Below are 20595 nucleotides of genomic sequence, written 5' to 3'. Positions count from 1 at the left end.
GATGCTGGATTGTGGACTGGTGAAAGGTGAAGTTGTTGTGGGAGTGCGGCCTTCGTTGCCTATTGAGGGTATCGACGTTATCCTTGGGAATAACTTGGCTGGTGAGCGTGTATGGCCTGCCGTGTTTCCATCTCTAGTGGTTTCCACTAAGCCGTCATCTGTTGGGATTCCTGATGAGAGTGTACAGAGTTTCCCAGAGGTGTTCTCTGCGTGTGCAGTGACACGTTCTATGAGCCGTGGCGAATTGGTCACTGCGCCGACTAATGATAATAATACAAAGAAGTATGCCACTGTTTTCCCTGTTATTCCGTTATCTGTAACCCACTCAGATTTAATTAATGCGCAACGGGATGACCCCACGTTAGAAGAGTTGCGTGACCAAATTGTGCCTGTAGAACAGTTGGGAGATGTCGCCCATGGCTATTTTCTCCAAGAGGATGTCCTGATGAGAAAGTGGGTGTCTCATGATAGTTGTTTTCTGGGGGAGGCAATTAGTCAGGTTGTTGTACCAGTTAAGCTTCGTGACTTGGTGTTGGAAACTTCCCACAGCGACGTTGCTGGACATATGGGGGTGAGGAAAACCTACAATCGCATTTTAAGACATTTCTTTTGGCCTAGATTAAAGAGGGATGTTTCTGATTTTATAAAAACTTGTCACACCTGTCAATTAACTGGTAAGCCTAATCAAGCTATTAAACCGGTACCATTGTTTCCTATTCCTGTACTCAGCCAACCTTTTGAGTATCTGATTATTGACTGTGTGGGTCCCCTGCCTCATTCTAAAAAGGGTAGCAGTTACCTGTTCACTGTGATGTGTCAGACCACTAGGTTTCCTGCTGCCTATCCTCTCCGATCTATCACAACTAAATCTGTGTAAAAAGTTTTGACTCAGTTTCTCTCATTTTTTGGAATCCCTAAGGTCATTAAGCACATTTTTACTCCTGAACTTGCCATAATAAAAGGGTTCAATACGTATTGACTTATTGAGAAATTTCAGCTTTAAATGTTGTATTCATTTGTAAAAATGTCTAAAAACATAATTCCACTTTGACATTATGTGATATTATGTGCAGGCCAGTAACAAAGAATTCAATTTAATCCATTTTAAATTCAGGCTGTAACACAACATAATGTGGGAAAAGTCAAGTGGTGTGAATACTTTTTGAAGGCACTGTATAATGAAACTCAAGAAGCTTTCCTTAATTTATCCTAATGATAAAACCTGTAAAACCCGCTGAATTTGTTTCAAAAGTTGCTTAAATGTAAAAAAAAAAAAACACATTGTATACACTGTTTGCTCTCTGGATACAATAAATTGGCAATGTGATATAGGCTATTTTGCACAATAAAGTTGAAAGAAATTGATTATTTTAATATTTATTAATTTAGGTATCGATACTTTCTTACATGCAACTGTTTAAATCCCAATCATGATACTTATTCTATTGGAGTTTTGTTGTTTGAAGTGGATATATAGCATTTTGCCACAAAGCATGGTTATTTGTCTCTCTAAAATAAAATGACCTTGCAATATATTTGAAACAAAATTATATCTGTCTTTTCACTAGCCCATGTCATGTTAAGATGAAAAAAGCTGAGCTCTATCTCTTTCACAAGATGTGTTGTTAATTCATGTCAATTTAAAAACATTTCTGAAAATGGATATATAGTATCAGGTTTTGAAATGAAACTTCAAAACAGACATGCTTGAGTCAAACCTATTTATTTTGATTTCATTCAAATACATTTACACCGCAACTTTCTCACAGTTTAGTTATTTTTTCATTTTCTACAGTGTAAGAGGTCCTGCAGCTGCTGCTGGGTTAATGTTACTCATAGTGATGAGATCAATAAACAAAGATCTGGTATAATGGGACAATATCAAAACAAGAGTTATAAAAGTAACGAAATCTGTACAAGCGAAAACTAACACTCAAACTATATATAAGATCAAAACAATACACAAATCCAACTTTAATATTATACATTTTATATTATATATTATAATTAATATTTTTACATATTTTTTAAGAAACGAAATGGTTGATAGTGAACAACAATCTCCAGAATCATTCAAATGCCCCCTACATTTTCTATAAAAACTAAGACAAAGTAAATAATGAGATGTTAAAAGTATAAAAACCATGCCATCACATTGTACATGTATAGAAACCTTTTCTAACTGCACATGAATAGTAGAACCCTCCCTATTTTCAGATGACGGTCTGAGACTGTTAGGGGTCATACAGTACGACATACCATTCAGACAGTACACGGTAAACAGTACAGCAACGTACAGTACAACAGTGTAAAAATGTCATCTTGGAGATTAACATATAACAGGGGTTTTCATCAAATTGTGGTGGTATAAAAATAACTTTACCCATAATGCATTTGGGAAACTAAAGTCTGGTCATGCATCAACTATGAATATCATTGCTGGCCTGTGAGTTTAAAACAATACTCCATATTGTGCTTAACAGGTATCTGACATATCAACAAACAGTATAGATCCATGCTTTTGCAACACAATAAAATAGGAGGAATGAAACCCGAGAAATGAAAAAACATCTCTTTATTTCCATATTATTTCCGCACTGGCTCTGTTGCCTGACCGTGGTCATATTATGGTTGTTGATTGTCTGGCAAGCCCTAAGCAACATCCTTCAATCCACAAGAGAAAATTATGTTCAAAGGTTTATCAAGCACACACACACGGACACACTTTTACGGCTCCATGCGCATATGCACACACAGTCGCATAGCTGCACACCTAAATGCACATGTATTTCGAGCTAATCGTAAGAGGGACACAATTCATTCATGGATTTCTCTGAAAACTACCAAAGCCTATATAAAATGGCAATGATCTTTGGCTCTTCATTCTCTCAGGTCTGGTTGGTAAAATCTAGACAGAAGTAGGCCCATACATATTGGCTCTGACAAGATACAGCTTGGATTGCACTTTCACAAGCAAGCACATAAAAAGTAATAAACAGCCATGATAGAAAACACATTATACACGTTTACGCTGTTGGCTAGGATTCATGATCGTTGACATTAAAGGAAATAAAATAAAAATGCCGTACAATACATATATATATATATATACACACATACTGTATATGAGACGTGTTTGATACAGTAACTTATAGTATATACAAATAAGGAATACTTTTTGGGAAATCAATGAACACCATTCATCAGTCAAAGAACAGAAGGAGCGAACATGTTGATTGGAGAGCAAAAAAAAAGTAAAGCTAAAGGATGTTTGATTTGGAAATCGGGTCATACTGTATAGATCAAGGTTGGGGTCAATTTGAATTGAAGTCAATTCTTGAAGTGATTTGAATTTAAAATAAAATAATGGAAAACAACATTTTTTTTTGTTTATTGAGAAGTCTTGAAAACAGATGCCTTTTTTCAATTATTGAATTTCAGTTTACTTCCAGAATTCACTAAGTACTACTGACCACAACCCTGTTATACATAGATATCATCTTCAGGATCTGTGTTGCCCTCTGGCGACCATGGCAGTGAGCAGCAACCACATCCAACTGTGTGTCAGGTGACACATTCATTGTCATGTGACCTCGGCGAAAGTATTAGAATTCTAAAGGAAAAAAGAAGCAAAATGTGTCTTCAATGATTCAGTATTTTTAATATTCAAGACATTCGCTGCATTCAATACATCCCAAGATTAGTTACGCCATAAAGGAACTATTAAGTACTGAAGCATTTTTATGAAGTAAACTGATTACTTCAGATTAGACATTACTTGCTTGGTAACATGATATTTGCGATCTTGATATAAAAAATTCAAAAACACAAATTAGCACAGTCAAGATACAGTATCAGTCCTGTGACATCTTTGTCCCCAAAATCTCTTGCTTTCCGTATTTTAATTATATAACGACCCTTACATAACCTCGAGCTAATGAGTCAGTTGCTTTGATTGCGCTGAGGGGCTTGTTTGGCTGACAGTCCACACACACATGCACACACACAAAATGTAAACGCACACAAACAACACACACAAAGTGGGCCAAGTAGCATGAGGTTAGCACAGTGTACAGCTCTTGGGTTGCCTCTACAGTGGTTGCTCAACTAAAAGATTTCAGATTATGCTGTGGGACATAGAGGTAATTTGTGGTTTAGTACGGTACCCTGCGTCACTACTTCATTTCTCCAGGCCAGCGCAATGGGGAGTTAGAGCACTGATTGTGCTTTTGGATCCCAAGGCGCTAATGTGTCTCTAACTGACAATGAATGGGCGACATAAACCAAATAGAAACTTGCAATTTCAATGAACTGAATGATGAGGATGAAGGAGGTGATTGAATTTAGAACAATAGTGTAAGAATTGCTCTGTCCTGCACGCACACACCCTAGTCGTCAGTATTACTTACTAAAACTGTTGTTACACTAAGTTTTTTATTCTAAGAGAAATGAAAATGTTCAATTATATTCCATGATATTCTTAAGATATACAGTTGAAGTCGGAAGTTTACATACACCTTAGCCAAATACATTTAAAATCAGTTTTTCCACAATTCCTGACAATTCATCTTTGTACAAATTCCCTATCTTAGGTCAGTTAGGATCACCACTTTATTTTAAGAATATGAAATGTCAGAATAATAGTAGAGAGAATGATTTATTTCAGCTTTTATTTCTATCATCACATTCCCAGTGGGTCAGAAGTTAACATACACTCAATTAGTATTTGGTAGCATTGCCTCTAAATTGTTTAACTTGGGTCAAACGTTTACGGTAGCCTTCCACAAGCTTCCCACAATAAGTTGGGTGAATTTTGGCCCATTCCTCCTGACAGAGCTGGTGTAACCGAGTCAGGTGTGTAGGCCTCCTTACTCGCACACACGTTTTCTATTCTGCCCACAAATTGTCTATAAGATTGAGATCAGGGCTTTGTGATGGCCACTCCAATACCTTGACTTTGTTGTCCTTAAGCCATTTTACCACAACTTTTCAAGTATGCTTGGGGTCATTGTCCATTTGGAAGACCCATTTGCAACCAAGCTTTAACATCTTGACTGATGTCTTGAGATGTTGCTTCAATATATCAACATAATTTTCCTGCCTCATGATGCCATCTACTTTGTGAAGTGCATCAGTCCCTCCTGCAGCAAAGCACCACCACAACATGATGCTGCAACCCCGTGATTCACGGTTGGGATGATGTTCTTCGGCCTGCAAACCTCTCCCTTTTTCCTCCAAACATAATGATGGTCAGGATGACCAAACAGTTCTATTTTTGTTTCATCAGACTAGAGGACTTATCTCCAAAAAGTATGATCTTTGTCCCCATGTGCAGTTGCAAACCGTAGTCTGGCTTTTTTAATGGCTGTTTTGGAGCAGTGACTTCTTCCTTGCTGAGTGGCCTTTCAGGCTATGTCGATATAGGACTCGTTTTACTGTGGATGTAGATACTTTTGGACCCATTTCCTCCAGCATTTTTATAAGGTCCTTTGCTGTTGTTCTGGGATTGATTTGCACTTTTCGCACTAAAGTACGTTAATCTCTAGGAGAAAGAACACGTCTCCTTCCCGAGCGGTATGACGGCTGCGTTGTCCTGTGGTGTTTATACTTGCGTACTATTGTTTGTACAGATGAACGTGGTACCTTCAGGCGTTTGGAAATTGCTCCCAATGATGAACCAGACTTGTGGAGGTCTACCATTATTTTTTCTGAGGTCTTAGCTGATTTCTTTTGATTTTCCCATGATGTCAAGCAAAGAGACACTGAGTTTGAAGGTAGGCATTGAAATACATCCACAGGTACACCTCCAATTGACTCAAATGATGACAATAAGCCTATCAGAAGCTTCTAAAGGACATCACATCATTTTCTGGATTTTGTTTTGTGTCATGCACAAAGTAGATGTCCTAACCAACTAAACAAAACTATAGGTTGCTAACAAGAAATTTGTGGAGTGGTTGAAAAATGAGATTTAATGACTCCAACATAAGAGTATGTAAACTTCCGACTTCAACTGTAACTTTCAGGAGAGAAGAACAGAACTGCTGGCCTGACACTGAAAACTTACAAGCTACTGGAAATACACAGTGCTTGTAGATGGATGGGGTTACGTGTTCCACAACATGAATTATTCATTTTTATAATAACTTAACTTAGCTTTAGTTATTGTTTTCAGATGAATTCATGTATCCTATATACACCAATAGCATCAATTTGGAAAATGCCTTTTAAAATAATAATGGTATATTATTTTTCATTCTTTCTTACTTAGCAAGGCATGATATCCTTCACTACTAACTACTGGCTTAATTATGGGATGGTGTATGCGTGTTTAATTTACCTCCCTTAAAATCTATGAACACTGAAGCAGGCAGCCAGGCAGTCAAAGCGAGCAGTGAGCCTGGATCCAAAAGGTTTTCTAACGCATCCTAATGTGTCAGATTTATTTGGGTCACCTTCTGTACTGAGTTTGAAGATGGCCTATGGCCATGTTGATGTTGTGTGTGGCAATGCATTTAGTGTGGAAATGCATTTAGCTACAGTCTCCCTGCTGCTACACTAAACTGTGCAATGAGTGAATCCATACAGCAGTTTAGGTTTCCACTGGGTGTTTTTGGATTTCTAAAGTACATATAGTCCCTCAAACCTCAACTACTACATATTTGACTATTCTTGCCATTAATGCTTTGCTCATCTACCTCTCAAGCATGCATGCATGAACGCAAACACAAACACATCTCTCCACATCTCCTCGTTCAGATTCACCTCACACACCTCAGTCTAATGAGATGTGGTCATCCTCCTTTGCGTTGATGAATGGCCCAATGTAACTTCCCCTGGACTCATTGTGATTTCAAATAGGGGGAGCACTGGGTCTCCATAAGGCACTTCATCAAAATTACCAAGGGGGCCGGAGACATACTGTATGTCCCTGTAATGCATGACCTTGCATTCCCCTCGCTATAGGTTCTGCAAAGGCTACATCATTAATCTTCAGGAGCAATGCTACTGTATTATGCTTATAGAGGCAACCCATGAGCTGTACAGTGTGCTAGCCTCATGCTACTTTGCCCACTTTGTGTGTGTGTGTGTGTGTGTGTGTGTGTGTGTGTGTGTGTGTGTGTGTGTGTGTGTGTGTGTGTGTGTGTGTGCATGCAGGTGTGTGTGTGTGTATGTGGACAGACAGCCTAACAAGCCCCTCAGCACATTCAAAGTGCAGTGGTTCTTCCTGTAAGGTGTGCTTCATACTGCAGCACACCTTGCAGGCTGCCGCAGAGATCTATGGCAAGTTATTTAATTGTCAGCCATTGTTACCATTAATGCTAGTTAGTGCTAGCTTGACCACCAGAGGATATGTGTGTATGCGTGTTTGGGGCGGCAGGGTAGCCTAGTGGTTAGAGTGTTGGACTAGTAACCGGAAGGTTGCAAATTCAAATCCCATAGCTGACAAGGTACAAATCTGTCCTTCTGTCCCTGAACAGGCAGTTAACCCACTGTTCCTAGGCTGTCATTGAAAATAAGAATTTGTTCTTAACTGACTTGCCTAGTTAAATAAAGGTAGAAAAAAAAATGTTTGAGAAGCATTTGATAGCCTTCAATATTGGCTGTACTAGAGAATTTAAAACCTTTTTTTGTAAGAACATACTATATGGGATTGATTTTAAGAAATTTAGCTTAATTTAATTAATATTATATTGTTTCTATTCCAAGAAAAACAAAACCCTCAGTGTTTCCGTTAGGAAAATATGGCACTGTACTACGTGACGGTCGGGAGTAGGCTACAGTACTAAGAGCATACATTTCCACATCCTAATTGTAGTCTAACCAATACCCAAATGGAAATTCAGTGAAAATACAAATCTCATTGATTTATCAAGACCAGTCCCCAACGGTGCTAAATAGTTGACCACAGCGGGTAGGCTACTGCTTCAAATCCTATTGCTTCTAACTTCAATATGCTTTTCAACACTAGTGAGACTCATGTCGCCGACGATAGGCCTACAGTATATTGAAAAATACTTTTTCAATGACGTGACTATCCGCCAATAATTAGATTTAGATGATTGGAGGTTTCTAAATTAATATCTAAGGGGTATTTTTCTTTAGAGCAAATCGGATCTATGAGAATATCTAATGGGCTTTTATATCATTCTAAATTAATTCAGAATGATAATAATAATAATTTTGATTAAAAAATAACAATATTTTGTAGATTTCAAATAACCTAAAGTGAGTGAGAAAAAGGCCATTCTTGAACATGGGGTGAGATATTCTTACTAAATTGTAAATAAAGCCAGTTTGTTATTTAGAATGATTTCTTTCTGTTTTTAGAGGGAGATGAAACCAAAAGCCCAAAGTCACCTCATGGGTCTCCCGGTCGCGGTCGGGATGGGAGGGGTATCGAACCCGCATCTTTCAAAATGCAGTTTGCACTGCGATGCAGTGTCTTAGACCGCGTCGCCACTTGGGAGGCCCCATCCACAAAGTTTTTAATGCTGATCAATTGCATTTCTTTACATTTCTTTATTAAAGTCTATCCGAAAGAATGTTGGTACTTATTTATTTTGATCCAAAGCTATGAATGAGTGAGTCACTCAGCTCTATGTAGGTGCCGAGGCTATATGACTGCACCATCAACTTGATTATTTAGCTTATATTCAGTCAACACATACAGTTGAAGTCGGAAGTTTACATACACTTACGTTGGAGTCATTAAAACACGTTTTTCAACCACTCCACAATACTTTGTGCATAACACAAGTAATTTTTCCAACAATCGTTTACAGACAGATTACTTCACTTATAATTCACTGTATCACAATTCCAGTGGATCAGAAGTTTACATACACTAAGTTGACTGTGCCTTTAAACAGCTTGGAAAATTCCAGAAAATGATGTGATGGCTTTAGAATCTTCAATTGGAGTCAATTGGAGGTGTACCTGTGGATGTATTTCAAGGCCTACCTTCAAACTCAGTGCATCTTTGCTTGACATCATGGGAAAATCAAAAGAAATCAGCCAAGACCTCAGAAAAATAATGGTAGACCTCCACAAGTCTGGTTCATCATTGGGAGCCATTTCCAAATGCCTGAAGGTACCACGTTCATCTGTACAAACAATAGTACGCAAGTATAAACATCATGGGACCACGCAGCCGTCATTCCCCTCAGGAAGGAGACGCATTCTGTCTCCTAGAGATGAACGTACTTTGGTGCGAAATGTGCAAATCAATCTCAGAACAACAGCAAAGGACCCAGAACAACAGCAAAGGACCCAGAACAACAGCAAATGACCTTGTGAAGATGCTGGAGGAAACAGGTACGAAAGTACCTATATCCACAGTAAAACGAGTCCTATATCGACATAACCTGAAAGGCCCCTCAGAAAGGAAGAAGCCACTGCTCCAAAACAGCCATAAAAACAGACAGACTACAGTTTGCAACTGCACATGGGGACAAAGATACTTTGTCCCCATATACGTACTTTTTGGAGAAAGGTTCTCTGGTCTGATGAAACAAAAATAGAACTGTTAGGCCATAATGACCATCGTTATGTTTGGAGGGAAAAGGGGGAGGCTTTCAAGCCAAAGAACACCATCCCAACCGTGAAGCACGGGGTTGCAGCATCATGTTGTGGGGGTGCTTTGCTGCAGGAGGGACTGGTGCACTTCACAAAATAGTTTGCACAAATGAGGATGGAAAATAATGTTGATATATTGAAGCAACATCTCAAGACATCAGTCAGGAAGTTAAAGCTTGGTTGCAAATGGGTCTTCCAAATGGACAATGGAACCAAGCATACTTCCAAAGTTGTGACAAAATGGCTTAAGGACAACAAAGTCAAGGTATTGGAGTGGCCATCACAAAGCCCTGACTTCAATCCTATAGAACATTTGTGGGCAGAACTTAAAAAGTGTGTGTGAGCAAGGAGGCCTACAAACCTGACTCAGTTACATAAGCTCTGTCAGGAGGAATGGGCCAAAATTCACCCAACTTATTGTGGGAAGCTTGTGGAAGGCTAACATAAATGTTTGATCCAAGTTAAACAATTTAGAGGCAATTCTACCAAATACTAATTGAGTGTATGTAATCTTCTGACCCACTGGGAATGTGATGAAAGAAATAAAATCTGAAATAAATCATTATTTCTACTATTTTTCTGACATTTCACATTCTTAAAATAAAGTGGTGATCCTAACTGACCTAAGACATGGAATTTTACTAGGTTTAAATGTCATGAATTGTGAAAAACTGAGTTGAAATGTATTTGGCTAAGGTGTATGTAAACTTCAACCGTATGTGGTAACTGTTGCTTCCAATGTTCTGAACAGTGTTTTAATCAATACACATCAAATGGGCTACTTAACCCAATTTGACACACAATGTTTATACCCGAACAGCTTTGCTATCAAGACACTTTGTATAGACAGGTTTTCATTCTTACATGATCAGTTTAAACAGTGTGCGATTTAGCCCAATGTAACAATGTGTGTGGCTTCTTGCTAATCACCTGTATACAGATGATTAGTAGACAGACTATTTTCAGGGACTGGGATTGTGTACCTCTTGCCAGAGGCATTGTAAGAGCTTATCTTTACCTGGACTAAAAAACTAAGAAGATGAGACTCTCAACCCAAAAGTGATACATACTTTATATTCCAAACCCCAATGTATATTTTTGTCAATGTTCATATTCTTTGGTCAATTTTCAACCTTCATAATACACATCTGGAAGACATTTGTATCTTTCTATACAGATAATGAAGGATATACTGTATCTGATGTGTCTTTCTGTATGGTGGACACAACAGAATGGACTGAGGCTGACAAACAAGGTACTCTAGAAAACTTCCAAGCAAAAGCACATTATATTGCATTTAGCCTACTGCAGTGAAGTGTAGCTGACAATACCTGTGAGGCTATGTACTTCTCCATGGTGTTGTCCATGATGCGGGGCTGGCCCATCATAGGAACACTGCCGACCACTCTCTCCTCCGGTGGGATCTCGTTCAGCAGGGTCTTCCCTTTGAAGTTCTGCACCACCCCTAGAACCTGCACTCACAGCCACGGTCACGGGGCAGACAAAGGAAAATAGATAGGGGGGATAGATGTGCGCGGAAGAGAGACGGAAAGAAAGAAGAAATAGAGATGTGAGAGAGAGGAGAAGGAGTGGGAGACTTAGTAAGTTAGTTAGGCTGAGATGGAAATAGAGTGTCTGTGGTGTTTTTGCAGAGCTGAGTGCCTGGCAGAGTGCCTTTCACGTCTCATAACATGGGTTATGTTAGTATGGGTTATGTAAGTATTTTTTTCTATTATAAAGGAATCGCATGGCTTGTTGCCCAAAAACATGAATTCAATGAGTTTCATGAATTCATGTGTCTTCAAGGAGTTTCATCCATTACCAGAGCCCAAATTTGCTTTGCTATCTAAGGCAATGTTCAGATGGAGGAGAAATGCAACTCAGAGAACAATGATCATCTAGAGCAGTGGTCACCAACAAAGTCGATCGTGGTCACCAACCTGTTCAATCTCGAAGGCATTTGTAGTCGTTTACCAAACATTTCTGTAAAAAAAAACAAAAAAAAAACGATAAAGCCTTGCGTTCCTATAATTCTTTCTTTGTTGGTGGTAGGTGCACATGATTCAGCAGCACTAGTGCCAAGAAGGCAAAGTGTTCCTATTTTGAACCATTTAATGTGTCTGAAGGTAGAGCTCTTCATACCCGGCAGGCCCAGAGAGCAAGTGCACCTATAGGCCTATCACTGGCCAATCAGATAGTTCAGATCACTGTGTCTGCAGTTTCCTCGAGCCATAGACATAAAGCAAAGCCACTGCAAAGTTGATACTGTGAGATTTCCAAACGTTTAAAACCATGACTAGAGAGAGACAATGAATACAGCAAAGAGCTGCTGTTTTTAAAAGTAAATTCATGTTTATGTTGTTATTCAGCACATTTTATTCAACACTTTTACAAGTCTTAAATGTGTGTTCTCACTACTTCCACTCACGCTACAACCAGCACTGCAGCTGCAATGAATGAGTATAGAAAAGCGTTTCGATAAGCTTGCAAGATTCTCTTTAGCGGCTTGTGTATTTTTTTATATTGAGGAATATTTCATTTCCTCTGGTCATTTTAAAATAAACTATTATTAATATTAATGCAAATAGTTTGGGTAGCCATTTGATTACCTGTTCAGGAGTCTTATGGCTTGGGGGTGAAAGCTGTTGAGAAGCCTTTTGGTCCTAGACTTGGCACTCCGGTACAGCTTGCCATGCGGTAGCAGAGAGAACAGTCTATGACTGGGGTGGCTGGGGTCTTTGACAATTTGTAGGGCCTTCCTCTGACACCGCCTGGTATAGCGGTCCTGGATGGCAGGCAGCTTAGCCCAGTGATGTACTGGGCCGTATGCAGCACCCTCTGTAGTGCCTTGCAGTCGGAGGTCGAATAGTTGCTGTACCAAGCAGTGATGTTCTCTATGTTGCAGCTGTAGAACCTTTTGAGAATCTGAGGACCCATGTCAAATCTTTTCAGTCTCCTGAGGGGGAATAGGTTTTGTCGTGCCCTCTTCACGACTGTCTTGGTGTGGTTGAACCATTCTAGTTTGATGGTGATGTGGACACCAAGGAACATGAAGCTCTCAACCTGCTTCATTACAGCCCCGTCGATGAGAATGGGGGCGTGCTCGGTCCTCCTTTTCCTGTAGTCCATAATCATCTCCTTTGTTTTGAATACGTTGAGGGAAAGGTTGTTATTCTGGCACCACACGGCCAGGTCTCTGACCTCCTCCCTATAGGCTGTCTCTTTGTTGTCGGTGATCAGGTCTACCACTGTTGTGTAGTCTACAAACTTAATGATGGTGTCGGAACAATGCTTGGCTATGCAGTCGTGGGTGAACAAGGTGTCAGGATGGGACTGAGCACGCAACCCTGAGGGGCTCCAGTGTTGAGGATCAGCGTGGAAGATGTGTTGCTACCTACCCTCACCACCTGGGGGCGGCCCGTCAAGAAGTCAAGGATCCAGATGCAGAGGGACGTGTTTAGTCCCAGGATCCTTAGCTTAGTGATGAACTTTGAGGGCACTATGGTGTTGAACTCTGAGCTGTAGTCAATGAGTAGCATTCTCACGTAGGTGTTCCTTTAGTCCAGGTGGGAAAGGGCAATGTGGAGTGCAATAGAGATTGCATCATCTGTGGATCTGTTTGAGCGGTATGCAAATTGGAGTGGGTCCAGGGTTTCTGGGATAATGGTGTTAATATGAGCCATTACCAGCATTTCAAAGCACTTCATGGCTATGGTCATGAGTGCTACAGGTCTGTAGTCATTTAGGCAGGTTACCTTAGTGCTATTGGGCACAGGGACTATGGTGGTCTGCTTGAAGCATGTTGGTATTACAGACTCAATCAGGGACATGTTGAAAATGTCAGTGGAGACACCTGCCAGTTGGTCAGCACATGCTTCGGAGCACAAGTCCTGGCAATCCGTCTAGCCCAGCGGCTTTGTGACTGTTGACCTGTTTAAAGGTCTTACTCATGTTGGTTACAGAGAGCGAGATCACACAGAACATCTGATACTCTCAACGATGCCTCAGTGTTGCTTACCTCGAAGCAAGCATAGAATGTATTTAGCTCGTCTGGTAGGCTTGTGTCACTGGGCAGCTTGTGGCTGTGCTTCCCTTTGTAGTCTGTAATAGTTTGCAGGTCCTGCCACATCTTACGAGCGTTGGAGCCGGTGTAGTACGATAGCAGGATTTCTTATAAGCTTCCGGGTTAGAGTCCCACACCTTGAAAGCGGCAGCTCTACCCTTTAGCTCAGTGCGAATGTTCCCTGTAATCCATGGCTTTTGGTTGGGGTATGTACGTACAATCATTATGGGGACTACATCCTCGATGCACTTATTGACAATGCCAGTGACTGATGTGGTGTACTCCACATTGCCATCGGAAGAATCCTGGAACATATTCCAGTCTGTGCAAGCAAAACAGTCCTTTAGTTTAGCATCTGCTTCATCTGACCACTTTTTTATAGACAGTCACTGGTGCTTCCTGCTTTCATTTTTGCTTGTAAGCAGGAATCAAGAGGATAGAATTATGTTCAGATTTGCCAAATGGAGGTCGAAGGAGAGCTTTGTACACATCTCTGTGTGTGGAGTAAAGGTGATCTAGAATTTTTTCTCCCTCTGGTTGCGCTTTTAACATGCTGATAGAAATGAGGTAAAACTGATTTAAGTTTCCCTGCATTAAAGTCCCCGGCCACTAGGAGCGCTGCCCTTGGGTGAGCGATTTCCTCTTTGCTTATTTCCTTATACAGCTGACTCAGTGCGGTCTTAGCGCCAGCGTCCGTCTGTGGTGGTAAATAAACAGACACGAAAAAAATAGATGAAATAGTGTGGCAAATAGTGTGGTCTACAGCTTATCATGAGATACTCTACTTCAGGCGAGCAAAATCTAGAGACTTCCTTAGATTTCGTGCACCAGCTGTTGTTTACAAATATACACAGACCCCCCCCCCCCCCCCCCCTCATCATACCGGAGTGTGCTGTTCTGTCTAGTCGGTGCAGCGTATATCCCACTAGCTAAATGTTTTCCATGTTGTCATTTAGCCACGACTCGGTGAAACATAAGATATTACAGTTTTTGATGTCCCATTGATAGGATATTCGTGATCGATGTTGTCCAATGTTTGTAAGTTGGCAAGTAATATTGATGGTAAGGGGCGTCGGCGGATCCTAACGAGGCACCCCGCCCCGTGTCTCTTTCTCTTGCCTATGACGGGGATTTCGGCCTTGTCGGGTGTCTGAAGTACATCCTGTGCGTCCTGCTCTTTGAAGAAAAAATCTTTGTCTAATCCGAGGTGAGTGGTCACTGGCCTAATATCCAGAAGCTTTTTATGTACAAAATATTATGTACAAAATAAGTTACAAATAACGCAAAAAAAACCACATAATAGCACAATTGGTTAGGCGCCTGTAAAACGGCTGCCATTTCTTCCGGCACTATCTTAACTCATGACGTTACTACCATGCAGGAATCGGTAGGTAGCTAACCAACCAGGTTTAATGTTAGCTACAGTAGCTAACATTAGGCTATAACTAGTCAAGCAAATGGGTCTGAGATACAAATAATAAGATCACACACGGAACAATAGCTAGCTGGCCAGCCAGCTAACGTTAGCTAGCTAACAGTACACTTTAAATTGAAATTAACTTGAAATTAAACCACAATGTAGCTAGCTAGACTATCTTACCCGAACTAATCATCGATGGATGCAGCTCCTTCGGACGCCATGGTTGCTCTTAGTATGAAGATGGAGACAGGTGTTTTCTCCATCTCCTTAGCTATCATACTCAAATTCCACTTGTCTCAAAGTCAGTCCTCCAGAAAGTGGAGAGCATACACGTAACGTTAGCTAGCTAACAGTACACTTTGACTTGACATTAGGCTTATGAAGTTTTAATACGCAATACATTTTTTTCAAAGCATAGTTAGAGACTACCTAGACATACTGACCAGCTCAAATAGAACCAGCTCAAATAGACAGAAGCAGCTATATGGCAGACCAATCCAAACTCAACTCTCGGCATGTCCAGTCCACTTATTATTTTTTATTTATTTTCATTTATTTCACCTTTATTTAATCAGGTAGGCCAGTTGAGAACAAGTTCTCATTTGGCAGCAAATAACTGTCATTGGCAGCAAATAACTGGAAGGAAAGGTGGCCAAAGGAGGTGTTGGCTTTGGGGATGACCAGTGAAATATACCCGCTGGAGCGCGTGCTACGGTTGGGTGTTGCTATGGTGACCAGTGAGCTGAGATAAGGCGGCGCTTTATCTAGCAAATACTTATAGATGACCTGGAGCCAGTGGGTCTGGCGACAAATATGTAGCAAGGTCCAGCCAACGAGAGCATACAGGTCGCAGTGGTGGGCAGTATATGGGGCTTTGGTGACAAAATGGATGGCACTGTGATAGACTGCATCCAATCTGCTGAGTAGAGTGTTGGAGGCTATTTCGTAAATTACATCGCCGAAGTCAAGGATCGGTAGGAAATAGGAAGCCGAGTCTAGATTTAACTTTGGATTGGAGATGCTTAATGTGTCTGGAAGGAGAGTTTACAGTCTAGCCAGACACCTAGGTATTTATAGTTGTCCACATATTCTAAGTCAGAACCGTCCAGAGTAGTGATGCTAGTCGGGCGGGCGGATGAGGGCAGCGATCGGTTGAAGAGCATGCATTTAGTTTTACTAGCATTTAAGAGCAGTTGGAGGTCACAAAAAGAGTGTTGTATGGCGTTGAAGCTCGTTTGGTTTGTTAACACAGTGTCCAAAGAAGGGCCAGATGAATACAGAATGGTGTCGTCTGCATAGAGGTTGATCAAAGATTCACCAGCAGCAAGAGCGACACCATTGATATATACAGAGAAAGGAGTCGGCCCGAGAATTTAACCCTGTAGCACCCCCAAAGAGACTGCCAGAGGTCCGGACAACAGGCCCTCCGATTTGACACACTGAACTCTATCTCAGCCAATCACTGAACTCTATCTCAGCCAATCATGGCTAGTGGGAAGGTTGCTGTCTATTTATGTGGCCAAACCAACTAGGCTTGTCATTTAACAATTTTATTTGTATTTACAGATGGCATACAAGTTTGTTATTAAAGCACATGAAAGTTCACATGTTCCAGAAGGCATTTCTTCTGTTTAAACTTTTTAAAAGTTTAAACGGCTCTCCTGTGAAGTAGTGACCCCCGACATATGCAGTCAATTGAAATAAATTAATTAGACCCTAATCTATGGATTTCACGACTGGGAAGGAGCGCAGCCATGGGTGGGCCTGGGAGGGTATAGGCCCACCCAACTGGGAGCCAGGCCTACCTACTGGGGAGAAAGGCCCAGCCAATCAGAATGGGTTTTCCCCACAAAAGGGCTTTATTACAGACAGAAATACTCCTCAGTTTCATCAGCTGTCTGGGTGGCTGGTCTCAGACGATCCCGCTGGTGAAGAAGCCGAAAGTGGAGGTCTTGGGCTTGCATGGTTACACGTGGTCTGTGGTTGTGAGGTCGGTTGGATATACTGCCAAATTCTCTAAAATGACGTTTCAGGCGGCTTATGATATTAACATTAAATTCTCTGGCAACAGCTCTGGTGGACATTCCTGCAGTCAGCATGCCAATTGCACGCTCTCTCAAACTTGAGACATCTGTGACATTATGTTGTGTGACAAAACTGCAGATTTTAGAGTGTCTTTTTAGTGTCCCCAGCACAAGGTGCACCTGTGTAATGATCATGCTGTTGAATCAGCTTCTAGATATGCCACACCTGTCAGGTGGATGGATTATCTTGGCAAAGGATAAATGCTCACTAACCCGGATGTAAACAAATTTGTACACAAAATTTGAAAGAAATAAGCTTTTTGTGCATATGGAACATTTCTGGGATCTTTTATTTCAGCTCATGCAACATGGGACCAATACGTTACATGTAGCATTTATATTTTTGTTCAGTATAATGTCAAAATGCTCTGAGAAGAACAACATTGGCAAGTCAATTCCAGCAAAGCCAGTATGCAGTAATAATGTATTGGGCCTATAGCCTACTGCACAAACCTCATTGCTACAGAACTGTTTTTTAACAAGTTAATGTTGCATTCGCTTATGTTTTTTTAAAGTAATGTTTAATAGATCCTGCCTTGCTTTTGGACTCAAAGTGATCTTGACTCAGAAAAGGTTGGTGACCACTGATCTAGAGGGACTCTTCCATTACAAGGCCAAAAGGCCCTGCAGTCATTTGTTGACTTATATCCCAACAATAAATAATACCGTATGTGTGGTACTTCTTTTCAGTATATGGGTCAGTATACTTCCGCTTCAGATATGGTATGTTATGAAATTGCAATGTAGTAATAATAGTTTGTGCGCAAGTTGTAATCTTACGCCACGGCACTAAATTATATACACATGCATGACTGAACACTGCATGTGAGAGTGAATAACACAAGCAGGGCACAGGCGTACAGAGAATTGACAAAAGTAGGGCACATCAAAGGTAAAAGACATATTTGACTTAACGTGAGACACATACACATGTTGTGAATACATCCAGGAAATAGCATTCTGTCGTTATAGGTTCATGTACTCTATTCCACTTTAGGGGGAAAAACATGCAGTCACACACAAGACACAGACATGGATGCAAGTAAACCTGCACACACACACACCTTTACCCCATGGCCCAGGCACCCTGCGGTTTTCACACGCTCACACACACACACACACACACACACACACACACACACACACACACACACACACACACACACACACACACACACACACACACCCCATGGCCCAGGCACCCTGCTGTTTTCTGTTAGGCACTGTGCTTTCTTGCTGATGATGCGTGATGTGCTCCTGCTCGCCTGTTATACGGTGGTTTGATCTCCGATATCTCCTGCTGGGTCCTTTCCCACCTTTCCCCTTTCCCCATTCTCGTTAACTAGGTCATACCAGACTGTGTCCCAAATGGCACCCTATTCCCTACATAGTGCACTACTTTTGACAAGGGCTGTTAGAAAAGTGGTGCACTACATAGGGAATAGAGTGCCATTTGGGACGTACAGTAGCACAACCCTCCACCTCTCCTCTACCCAGGGATACACTACAACTCTCCACCTATCCTGTCAGAAATGGATGATCTTTGTGCTAGTAGTAATTTAGAGTTGTTGAGGATAAACATGCCATGAGCAGCAACTTTGCACTGTTTCCACACCCAATTTGTATGCACAACCAATTAAGCAAGATTTCTCCATAGACGAGTGCTCTGAAATCTGAGAAACTCAAGCAAATCTAACGGTTTTCATACTCGCTCTAGCAAGAGACACACCAACTAATACGTGTATTGCAGAGATATAAAAAGGAGCCCACTCATAGAGGAGCTCAGTCACTTTCCCTATACTAAACACAACAGATCCACATGGCCCTACTGTGTTCATCTGAGCCAATTATCCAGCCATATAGGGGGAAAACCCAGTGTTTTCCATAAGTGCTGGCCCGTCGGCTAAATAGACAATAACAGAGTCATTGTAAGCTGGTTACTTTTTCCACTTCATAAATTAACTAGGTTTCTTTTCATTTAGACGTTTCAATTCGCTAGTCAGAAAAATCCCTAGTCTTCTCCCGCTAGAATGAACGATGTGCATCTTACATTGATCTATTGGTAGGACAGGCACCTGTCAGTCACAAAGCGAGCGATGACAGTGAGACTGCTGGTTTGTACAGTTTTTCAATCTGCTGTCTGTTCCACCTCTTGGTACCGGTGTTATTTTTGTGCCCTGTGGTTGGCTGAAGTCAAATCTATTTATGGAGGAGAGCATGATGCTTCTTCCTCATCTCCTGTGAGTGAATTTACACGTCCTTTGTAATGTAACTGGTAACGATGAGTTGAAATCCACTTAATTATTGTTTTGTGGCACGTGAATACTGGTAGGCTGCTACTGCTTTTTGCCGATTATCTGCAGATAAATTATGAAAACATTCGACGGTGTTGAATCCTCACTGCAGGATCAATAGGAAGTGAAGAGAGTGCCTCATTCTGGTCCAAAATACGATAAAAGACAACAGATTTGCATTTGTATTTATTAAGGATCCCCATTAGCTGCTGCCAATGTCCAAACAGGATTAAGGCAATTACGTCACCCAACATGTACTGCTTTATTTAACATCATACAACACATTATTACACCACTACTACATAATTACAATACAAAATATATAATACCATAATATTTCAACGTTACAATGTACGTCTGTGTAGTGTGTTTAGAATATGTTTGCGTATGCGTGTGCATGCCTGTCCTTGTTGTTCCATAAGGTGTAGTTTTAATCTGATTTTTAAATCTGATTTTACTGCTTGCTTGAGTTACTTGATGTGGAATAGAGTTCCATGTAGTCATGGCTCTATGTAGTACTGTGTGTTTCCCAGAGTCTGTTCTGGACTTGGGGACTGTGAAGAGACCCCTGGTGGCATGTCTTGTTGGGTATGCATGGGTGTGCTAGCCGTTTGAACAGACCGATCGGTACTTTCAACAAGTCAATACCTCTCAAAAAGACAAGCAGTGATGCAGTCAATCGCTTCTCTATTTGGAGCCAGGAGAGCTTGACATGCATGTTATTGATGTTAGCTCTCCGTGTACATTTAAGGGCCAGAGGTGCTGCTCTGTTCTGGGCCAATTGTAATTTTACTATGTCCCTCTTTGTGGCAATTGACCATATGCCTGGACAGTAGTCCAGGTGCAATACAACTAGGGCCTGTAGTACTTGTTTTGTTGATAGCGATGTCAAGAAAGCAGACCTCTCTCCATCTTAGCTACCGTTGCATCAATATGTTTTGACCATGACAGTTTACAATCCAGGGTGACATCAAGCAGTTGCTCAATTTCCACATTACTCATTACAAGATTTAGTTGAGGTTTAGGGTTTAGTTAATGATTTGTACCTAATACAATGGTTTTATTATAAGAAATATTTAGGACTAGCTTATTACTTGCCACCCATTCTAAAACTGACTGTAGCTATTTGTTAAGTATTGTTGTGATTTAACTTGC

The 20595-nt window shown here is 40.9% G+C and overlaps 1 protein-coding gene across 1 annotated transcript in view; it reads right to left on the bottom strand.

The window, feature by feature from the left end:
- Positions 1 to 1713: 1713 nt before the first annotated feature.
- Positions 1714 to 20595, bottom strand: part of LOC110530181 (phospholipid phosphatase-related protein type 5-like) — a 62892-nt gene continuing 44010 nt past the window's right edge. Inside the window, exons 5-6 of the mRNA XM_021613048.2 lie at positions 10911 to 11051; positions 1714 to 3613 (exon numbers count right to left, since the gene is read on the bottom strand). Of these exons, the coding sequence (XP_021468723.1) occupies positions 3584 to 3613; positions 10911 to 11051 (171 nt within the window). The 3' untranslated portion in view covers positions 1714 to 3583. The remainder of the gene's footprint in view (positions 3614 to 10910; positions 11052 to 20595) is intronic.

Source organism: Oncorhynchus mykiss, chromosome 8 (assembly GCF_013265735.2).
Source record: "Oncorhynchus mykiss isolate Arlee chromosome 8, USDA_OmykA_1.1, whole genome shotgun sequence".
Lineage (NCBI taxonomy): Eukaryota > Metazoa > Chordata > Actinopteri > Salmoniformes > Salmonidae > Oncorhynchus > Oncorhynchus mykiss.
This window is presented reverse-complemented; position numbering and strand designations above follow the sequence as displayed.